Source organism: Anas acuta, chromosome Z (assembly GCF_963932015.1).
Source record: "Anas acuta chromosome Z, bAnaAcu1.1, whole genome shotgun sequence".
In the NCBI taxonomy this organism is placed as follows: Eukaryota; Metazoa; Chordata; class Aves; order Anseriformes; family Anatidae; genus Anas; species Anas acuta.
The window spans coordinates 48,372,437-48,382,535 of NC_089017.1; the positions used below are offsets into that span (position 1 = coordinate 48,372,437).

General features: G+C 42.0%; 1 protein-coding gene across 1 annotated transcript; it reads right to left on the minus strand.

Annotated features, from left to right (window-relative positions):
* Window positions 1-9: 9 nt before the first annotated feature.
* On the minus strand, window positions 10-9,862 carry CHRNA6 (cholinergic receptor nicotinic alpha 6 subunit). Its single transcript, XM_068666637.1, has 6 exons — window positions 9,769-9,862; window positions 8,032-8,171; window positions 6,257-6,301; window positions 5,050-5,159; window positions 3,941-4,928; window positions 10-723 (listed from the first exon to the last, which is right to left on the minus strand). The coding sequence occupies exons 1-6, from the start codon at window positions 9,845-9,847 to the stop codon at window positions 601-603; spliced, it is 1,485 nt and encodes a 494-aa protein (XP_068522738.1). The 5' UTR covers window positions 9,848-9,862; the 3' UTR covers window positions 10-600.
* Between the last annotated feature and the right edge of the window lie 237 nt (window positions 9,863-10,099).

The window sequence follows — 10,099 nt, forward strand, 5'->3', positions numbered from 1 at the left end:
GTACTTTTATTTGGATTTTTGTCTGCCCTGTCACAGGGACACAATGAAGAGCATCTGTGCAGTCAGTACAGCTGTGGTATCTCATCTAAGTGCCATGCTGGAGACTGGGTGTTGTACAAGGGAAGAAATACAGAGGAAACACAAATTAAGTCAGTGCTGAGGAAGAGTTGTGATCAGGAGAGAGCAACAAAACCAGGCAGAGCCATTACTCTTCAGGTAATGCGCTCAGAAGTGCCTGAACTGTCCTGACGTTCCCCTGCACCGAGGCCAAGGGAGAAACTCAATAACTTCACCTTACTTCTGTGGTCCTCGTGGCAATTGCTACTGCTGATCTCACTGGGAAAGACAGGCAGGCACTCCAAAAACCCCAGCCTTTCTGCCTTAGCAAGACCACATGGTCATCTCCCATTTCCAGCCCTTTTCTCATTCTGCTTTGGGTTGGTGCTTGCGCAAAGGTCTCTTTGCGTCTCTCCTCCCCACTGGGGCTGGATGCTGAGAAGGGGCTGAGCACAGGAGTGATGTAAGTGGAGGGAAATTTTGGGACAGTTCCAGACTGAAAGTGAAGTAAGAACAAAAGTGGATAAAATGCACCAGATCAAGTTATGTATCTGCTATTAGTGGCTGGATAAAGAGCCCGGCAGTCCCAAACACACAAAGGATTATAAATACCCAGAGAAATACTCTGTCTATCACCATAGCTACGTATTTCCAATCATCTTCCACCTGTAATAAAAAAAAAAAAGGAAAAAAAAGGTAAACTGCATGTAATATAAAACTTTGAGTTGACGTTATTTGGTAGAAATGCCCCTTTTGCTTTTGTACATGGGGAAGGACATGCATACAGGCAAGAACATTGCTTGTGGTGTTTATAGTTGTTGCAGTGTCTTTAGAGGGGCTGATTTGCTATCCATATTTACCAATTTTGGCTGAGAACATCAAACACTGTCCTAGCCTACTGATTATTTCTAAGTCTTCAGGTGTGTTGGCAAGCCGTGGCTGTGACTGAGATGGCAAATAGGACCCGGTCACTTGGTGGGTGCAGAGTGAGCTGATATCACAGCAGGCTGAATCACCACAGCTGCATCCTGCCAAAGGATCCTCTGTGGCCTGATGGCCCACACGTGAGACAATTTACTGTTCTGGCCTGATTTGCCGCCCTCTCACTCCAGTTAGTCTCAAATGACTCGTCAAAGGGGACAAATGGACTTCAGCAAAGCAAGAGCCCTGACTGAGCACAGCAGAGTGTCACCTGCTACTCAAGTCAGAGTGATTTTTGTATCTCTCTGAGAGAGACACCCTAGAGCCGCACTCGGTGAAGTTGCTGCCCTTTGAGCTGTACCTGTGTGTGAGGACCACTTCAGAAGAGCTTTCACTCATACAAAACTAGCAAGTGCTTAAGGGTTCTCTGCTGAGGGGTCTTCCACTCTCCCAACTTCTTGGTGTTTTCCTCCATAAGGCTGCTGCTTTACTTTTTGTGAAAGAAAACATGGCAAGAACTCCTGATGCTGCAAAGGTTGTCACAATTTTTAAAGGGCTTTTATTTATACAGGACGTGCACAACAGCACCCATATGGCTTTGTGTTTCTGGATGAAGCAGAAGCAGAATGCAGAATCACCTCCTCAGTGCTTACCTGACAACAACCACCCCTCACCCCCCCCCCCCCCCCTTTTTTTTTTTAAACAAAAAGAGGATTTTTCCTATATTAATAATCCCGCTTCTGATCCTTAGTATGCTTTGAAAGGTAAGCTACAGAGCTGCTGACGCACACGCCAGACTAGGAGTACAATTGCATGTGGCAGAAGAGGTTTGCAAAATGCAAATCAGCATAACCAGCAGTGAAAGACTTATCGGGAGCTGTACAATCGAAGTGGCATGTTAGTTGGACTCCTACACACAAAGTCTCCTCTTATTTGGAATGCATCAAAGAAAGCAGCTGAATACAGTGCATGGGTATATTTTATGCTGCTGTGGCACTGAAAACAGGGCTGAAACGTTGGGGTCTAGCAAAATATTTGGGGTATAGGGTATAGGCACTAAGCAAAGCTCAGTTCAGTCACTGCCTTCCTCTGTGCTGACCAACTTCTGTTTTTTGCTTTGGGCTCACCCATGAATTCAGTCATCAGGTCTTAACAGTAGCACATTATTCAAAGTTATGTACTTCATTTTCAGATGAAACCTCTTCTGGACATTTTTCAAGGGGAAAAAATGATTTTTTTGGGGGTTGCATTCAAGTTGCATACATTTGTACTGATTTCCAATAAAGACTTTTATAGAAAGAATGTGTGTGAATAATTTTTTTCACAAAATGTCAGCGTTGTTCTATAGGACAGAAATAACAGCAGTATTTCATTTTGAAATGGATTTTGCCTTCACATAGCATCTAAAACCTTCAAAAGCAAATGCAAGAATTTAATGACAGATCAAAGGTAAATGTTTCCTTCAGTTCAAAGCTCTTCAAAAAAACACCTTGAAGTGTCAGGGAATTTTTATTCCTTGTGAGGCCTTGGTGGGTGTGTGCGTGACAGTCTTTCTTGGAGCTGCTTTTAGTTGCGTGTTTACACCTGAGGAATTGGCCCTGGATTCTTAAGATTCCAATGTGCATCACTTTCTATGACAGTAATCCCAGGCAGGATGAAAGATTTATAACCTCACACAAGCTAATGCATTAGTTCAAATGCCAAATCTATTTTTTCTTTTTAAATCCCCTCTCCTTTTATTTATTTATTTAGGTCTGGCCTTATTCATCTGATGCCTGCTTTTATTCAACTGTCCTCCACCGAAACCAAACTTTTATTTCAAAATGTGGTTGCCATGCCATGGCTGGAAATACCACATCGCTGAAGCCACAATTAGTCAAATCATAAGAAAGAAAAAAGGAGAAGAGAAGAGAAGAGAAGAGAAGAGAAGAGAAGAGAAGAGAAGAGAAGAGAAGAGAAGAGAAGAGAAGAGAAGAGAAGAGAAGAGAAGAGAAGAGAAGAGAAGAGAAGAGAAGAGAAGAGAAGAGAAGAGAAGAGAAGAGAAGAGAAGAGAAGAGAAGAGAAGAGAAGAGAAGAGAAGAGAAGAGAAGAGAAGAGAAGAGAAGAGAAGAGAAGAAAGAAGAAAAGAAAAAAAAGAAAAAAGAAAAGAAAAGAAAAAAAAAAAGAAAAGAAAAGAAAAGAAAAGAAAAGAAAAGAAAAGAAAAGAAAAGAAAAGAAAAGAAAAGAAAAGAAAAGGAAAAGAAAAGAAAAGAAAAGAAAAGAAAAGAAAAGAAAAGAAAAGACTGAACCTAAGTGTTGGCAACAGCATTCTGAAAGCAATATCTACCAAACATACCACTAGCTGTGAACAGTTCTTTTCCAGAAAAACAAAACAAAACAAAACTCTGTGCAGCTAGACAAGCCTTGCTGTTCAAAAAGCATTCCCAAATGTATTTGTTCCCTTGCTAAAACAGAAAAGAGGTGTCACTGCTCACCAGGGCTGCAGAGTTCACGAGCCCCAGAAGAGCAATTCCTTCTGAGGAATTACAGAAGTAGGGCTGGAAGGCACTTTGAAAAACCTCACCTGATCTGTCTCCTGCCCCATGGCAAAATCAACTCTGCCTGAACCCTTGCGGATCAAAACTCATTCCTCATGACCCCTACAGCAGTGGCTCTTCTTACCCCGAAAGTTGTCCACACGTCTAATCTACAACTGCCTTACTGCTTGAATTATCCACCATGGACAGAGGAGGAACAGCTGAAATATTTTTTCTTGTTCCATCCACAGTGGGTTACTTGGCTCCTCCCCTTCCTGTAGCAAACTTTGACCAATGCACGGGTCCCCAGATTTTCTTCTCTAGACACAACTCTGCTACCCTTGAGCTGGTTTCCCTCCATCACAATTTTCTGCCCTCGCTTGCTGTTTTATTGTGGGATGCTGCAAGTGTGGCCTCGTGCCCGCCTCGGTGACAACCTCCCTTACCTCTTTGGTTTCATTTTGAGACCTCATGTTCTCTGCGATGAACTGAACGCTGCTAATGACGTCCTTCACTTCTGGGGAGTACTCTGTGTACTCTGCCATCCACTTCAACGACTGGTGGCTCAGTCGTCTTCTTTTCGTGGTAGTGAGTTCAGCCGCTTTATCACAGTGACAGCACTGCTGCTCCTTGTGTAGTTTGCTATCTTTGTGTTTGCTGTGCTTTGATTTGCCCGAGGTACTGGCTGATCCTTTCTTGGTCTTTCTGGAGATGCTTTTTTTCTGCTGTTCCAGAGGCCGCTGCATCAACAACACTTTAGGCAGCAGGCTAAGAAAGACGTTTTTTACCCATCTGGGCATTGTGTGTGTGGTTGGAGTTCTGTAATGTATATTCAGGACAAACACGGTGATGACAATTGATAGGGTCACAAATATCATAGTGAAGAGCAAATATTCTCCTACGAGGGGTATTACTAAAGAGGTGGACGGGATGGTTTCTGTGATCACCAGTAAAAAGACAGTCAAGGAAAGCAGCACAGAGATGCAAAGAGTCACCTTCTCACCACAGTCAGATGGCAGGTAAAAAACCAGCACTGTAAGGAATGAGATGAAGAGACAGGGAATGATCAGGTTTATGGTGTAAAACATTGGCAGCCTTCGAATATAAAAAGAATATGTTATGTCTGTGTAGATCTCTTCACAGCAGTTGTATTTGATGTCATGTTTGTAGCCAGAAGCATCAACTATTTCCCATTCACTATTTTCCCAGAAGTCATTCATGTCTACTTTGGAGCCAATGATCAGAAGATCAATTTTGGCTTTGTCATAGGTCCACGAGCCAAATTTCAGTGAACAGTTCTGATGATCAAATGGGAAAAAGGTAATATCCATAGGGCAGGAGCTTTTAAAAATAGCTGGTGGGGTCCAGGTGATCATTCCGTCATAGCGAAGGAGGGCCTTGGTCTTGCCTTCAACTTGAAAATCCCCCACAGCACTAGAAAGACAAATGAGGAAAAGAAAAGAAAAGAACCATGAAAGAAAAATAATGTCTGTCATGGATATTGCAAGGTACTACTTTTTAGTGAAAGGGTAAAAAGGAAAATTGTTCATCATACTTATTGTACAAGACAATATCTGGTTTCCAAATTTTATCTGCGGGTACCCGAACAAATTCAATTCCATCGTATTCTTTGGGATCCCATCGCAATTTGTAGTCATTCCAAATCTAAAAGAAGAAAGGAAAAGGATTTTAAAACCTGTTATCAGCAAGTATCTGCCTCACAGATCTTCCTCATAAGTGACAGGACATGATAAGGACTGAAAGAGAAGCATGTGTAGAAGGGGACAATGATCTGAAAAGACAGCAAGTCCATGAATTGGAGAAACACTGGACATTGGTGAGTGCTGTCTGCTATCTCCTTCTCTGTGAGGAGCTGGGAAATCAATAGCTACCGGCTGCTGACAAGCTGAGATCTCTCCTCTGGGTTTCCACATCCATGTGGAGCAATGTTATCACCTCCCAAGCGCAAACAGGAAACTCAGGCCTTGCTGCTGCTCTTACTAGAGTGGAGCCTGAAGGCTAAAGGAGACCAGTGTCAAAGGAGACCAGCATCTGGGTGAGAAGGGAGCTGCATACACACACGGACAGGTAGCCATGGCCAGGGGATGTTGCTGGCTCTAGAGGGGCAGTGAATTACCATAGGGATGCCCAACAGCTCGCTTTCATTGTTATCTAGCGCCATATCACTGGGCCATGCTCCAAGTTCTCCCAGTCTGCCCTGAAGTTCTTGGTTGTAATTACAGGAGCTTTTCCGGAAAACTTTGTGTGGACCACAAGCAAGTGCTGAAGGAAGCTGCTTTTGGTGGAAGATGGCTCGTTTCTCTCAGCAATTTAATTTCTTTAAGGATCTTTGTTTATGTATGAGTACTAAAACCAACGGGAGACATGGAGGCACGTAGCTTTTGCTCAAAAAATGTTATGGTTGGAGTCTTGAATATGGATATGACCTAGGATTGCAGAGACTCATATTTAATCACTCCTTAAAGTTCTTAAATCCAGTTCAAATATAGCTAAATTTCCCGGATGAACCAATAATAATGAAGTTGGAGGAATACAGCGGATATGAAAGCTGGAAATGCAATTTCTTGGGAATAAGAATAAAGAAATAACTTCTTCAAACATGAGTTTAGTTAATATAACTTCTTGTTTTTACCTTTAAATACTTACTACAAAACAAGCTCTTGTTCTGTAGATCTGACAAGGTAACACACGTTTCATCACATTAATGCAAAGTACATAAAAAATAAAATGCAATCACTTACATGTCTAAGCCACAAATTGGTTTCCATAATCTGATTGACTTCATCCTAGAAAGAAATACAGACATGCACATCTTCACTCATAAATCACTTACCTTATGCCGAGATGGCCACAACTTATTCTGATAAAAATGGAAATAAGAATTCTGCATTAACTGGTACCTGTGACTCTCAGGAGGATCATAGGCTACTTCTAGGGGCTTTGTGAAAGGTAAATATGCAGAGCTAGGCTGTTTTCAGGGGAATTACCTATTGTACACAGACATCTGCAGCTCTACTGAATAATTTTTAAGGCCTTACTGAAAAATTATGCCACATATTTGTGTGTGGCATACACCAGTGTGCCTGGGGCCTGAGTAAATGGAAGACAGAAATCTTTCAATTAACCCTGTTACTGTCAGGGGAGAAAGAGTGTGCTGGTGTCCATGTGTTTCATTGGATTCAGTTTTCAAAAGGCTGTTTACATAGCACAGTACTGGTCAAAATTCAAGGAAAATGACCTCTATGGTGCAGTTCTTGCATTTCTATGCAAGCTGGAGAGCAGATGAACCAAACCTGCACTAAGTTCAGCCATTTTTGCACTGAAAACTTGTGTTTATGATCACTTTCCGCTATCACCAATCAGCAATGAATAATGAAAGGGCTGCAAGAGGCACAAATATAAAAAAAAAAAAAAATGGATCCAGTTCTAAGAAGTCTTCAGCCTAAAGGTAGTTTGAAAAACTCAGATTACATAAATATATGAATGCAGGGTGGCATTTGCAAAGAAAGTATCTGTGAGAATACTGCTTTGAGTAGTTCTTAATAACTAAACTTGCAGGATTAAAACTTCTAAGATATTTACAAACCAAAAGGTAAAGAAAATGCTGAGAATTTTCAGCTCTGAACACAGAAGACTAAGGACCAAAAAATCATGGCTCTTGAAAAAAAATAAAAATGGTTTACTTATGATCTTCCATTTGCTTATTTATTTATTGAAACCTGTCAAGTGACCTGTAACACTGAAACAAAATAATTGCACCAAGGTATTTCCACAGGTGAGAGCTGCCTCCACCAACTTTCAATGCCTGCATTTATACTCTCAAGATACCTTAGCTCTGTCACCCTGGCTGCTCCTCACTGCTTGTCTGTCATGTCATTATGGACTCAAGAACGCCCAGAATTCAAACTCAGCCTCTGAGTTCATCATTTGGATGATTTACCCCACAGAAGGGCGCATGGATGAAACAAGGCCAGGACTTGCTTGCTATATGGTGCACCCCAGATCACACAACACATCCCCAGCTCCATGCTCCAAACCAGTAGCTTGTTCATCCTTTATGTTATTTTGAACCAACCAAACTGAATAAAAAAAAGCATGCAAAAAATAAGATTTTGTCTCAGGATGACTAGGAAAAGACACAGAGCCACAGGAGAACTGGGCTGCTTGTTACACAGCACGGACACAACCGGGTGTCTCTGGAGTGGGCTGGCTCTGTGCAGTGGTCCTGAACATTTGGCACGGCTGCTGCAGATGCCAGGGGCTGCTGCCTCAAGCAGAGGGATTTGACATGGCAGAGAGAAGGAGCCAATCTGTACAGTTTGAACAGCTTGTTTGAGGAATTGAAGTGACTCGGCTGACAGAACGGCAAATGTCTCATCATGCACACATATGCACAGCCGATAACGTCAGCTAACAGAGCGGGAGGTGCAGCTACTACAACCATGTCTGCTGTTTAGCACTTTGTGTGTTTGGCATCCGTGCCCAAATCTCAGCAGCCCGCTGTAGTCAGACTTACCACGTTTGTAAGCTGGGTAATGGCCAGCTCGAAATGCACTGTGACAGGATCAGACACGTTTTCCACCGGCCTGATGAACTGGTTGTAGTGGGTGAAGAGTTTATGAAATAGGCGTTCCTCTGATTCGCAGGCTGCGGTATCTGGGTTCATAAAGACAAAGAACAGGTACTTCAGAGGTAAGGATGAGGAAAGGATGTTAAATAACATGCTACTCCATGCTTTATTTCTGGTTCCTGTGCACACCACTGTGTATCAAGACACAGAAGCTTCCTTCTGCTCTGAAGGAAGTCCAGCTCTTTAGTTCTGTGAGAAAACAAACACAACAAAACAGGAATTTTGTAATACAGAACTGTTCTTTGGGAAGAAGCAGATTAAGACTGTAATGTCAATCAGTACAGGACAGGCTGGATGGCTTAGCAGGAAGGAGGTGTATGAAATCTGCTACACCCCAAATCTGATATAGCTATTTTCCTAATGCTGAAGACAAAAGGTTTAATTTTAAATGGAAAGATTAAATTGTGTGAGCTCTGCCAACACCAGCTCAGAAAACAACTTTTCTTCAGTGATTTTGCTGTTTCAACACACTGCTATAACTTAGCACCTTCAATCCAAAATAGGACACAGGGGCCTGTAACTCAATGGATGTCCTGCGGGAAGGTGCTTAGACTAAACATACAGCACTGTGTGCATGCTCCGGCCACTCTTTCCTTTGTTTTGGAAAAGGACATTTCTGCCTCTAAGGTAATATAGAGCAAGCTCAGATTCAGGGGATTATCACAATTAAAAGCTGAAATGCCTGTTATTGATGACTTTCATTTATGAAAGAAAATTGTACTAAAACTTCTATGACTTGATGTTTTGTTCCATCCTTTTTGCAACTTCTAGAGAAGATATATGAATGTCTGCCAAATTTGGTTGTTTTTATGTTGTGCATTGTGTATTTCAAAGAGGGAATTTCAATTTCCTTTTCAGACCTCATCGCTATGCAGTGCAATGTGACGAGAAGTACCCTATCACGGGAAAATGAGTTTTCGAACATAATATCACGACTAAAGCCACCGAGCCCAAAATCATGTTTCCTTTGAAATTTTCCAACTGGCTTCTTAGCAGACACGAGCTTTAAAACAAAACACCAGAAACAGACAAGTATTTAGGCCTTTCATTTTTATAGTTTGGTAGCAGATCCCCATTCTGGTGATGTTGCTTTAAGACAGTGCCTTGTGCCCTGCTAGTGCAAACACTGTAATTCACAAAGGTCTTGGTCTCTCTCTTGGTGAGACTTTCAGAAAAGGTGTCGTGACTTAAAAGCAGAAATCCTGCTGAAAGTCAGTGAGATCTGTGCATAGAAATCACCCCAGCACATTCAGCAACAGATCACAAACAACAGAGAACAAAATATATTGAGTTTTTGCTATTGAATGTGTGCATACAGAACATGCAAACGTTTAACTTGCCTTATTTAAGCAATGGCAAAATTCAAGCATCAAGCAAAAATACAAGAACTCATTTTTGTTCTTTGTTAGAAACAGTTTCTCTGTTAGTTATCAGACTAAAATGGAGAGTTTTACACATGAAGACTAAGGTTGCTTTAGCCCTGTTAAAATATAAAATAAAATGTTACAGGTTTCAAGACAGGAATAACTGGCAGAAGCTTTAAATTGAATTGATTCCAGGGAAACAGAAACAAGAGACAGTGACTAGAAAATATTTTAGAGACTAGCATCAGAGACAGCCTACCTTTAATCAAGGATGTGACCATGAATGCCCACACACCAAAAGCAGGGTACCACCGAGACAGCCACCTCTCGGGATGCATTGCTGGAAGCAGAGCAGACCTTGCTTTTGAGAAGAGAGGTCTGGGGAAACCCAGAAACAGACAGCGAGAAGACACAGGAGCCCCTTGGATGTTAAGTACGTGGTGCAATGATGGATTTCAGTTTTGCGTTTGCAGCAGGCTCTGCAGTCTGGTAAGCAGAGCAAAGCCTGGCAGAGTTGCTCCTACTATCAGCAGGCAGGAGAGCTTTTGCTGTGCAGAGAGGGGAGCTGGAGCATCCTATCAGGTGACTTT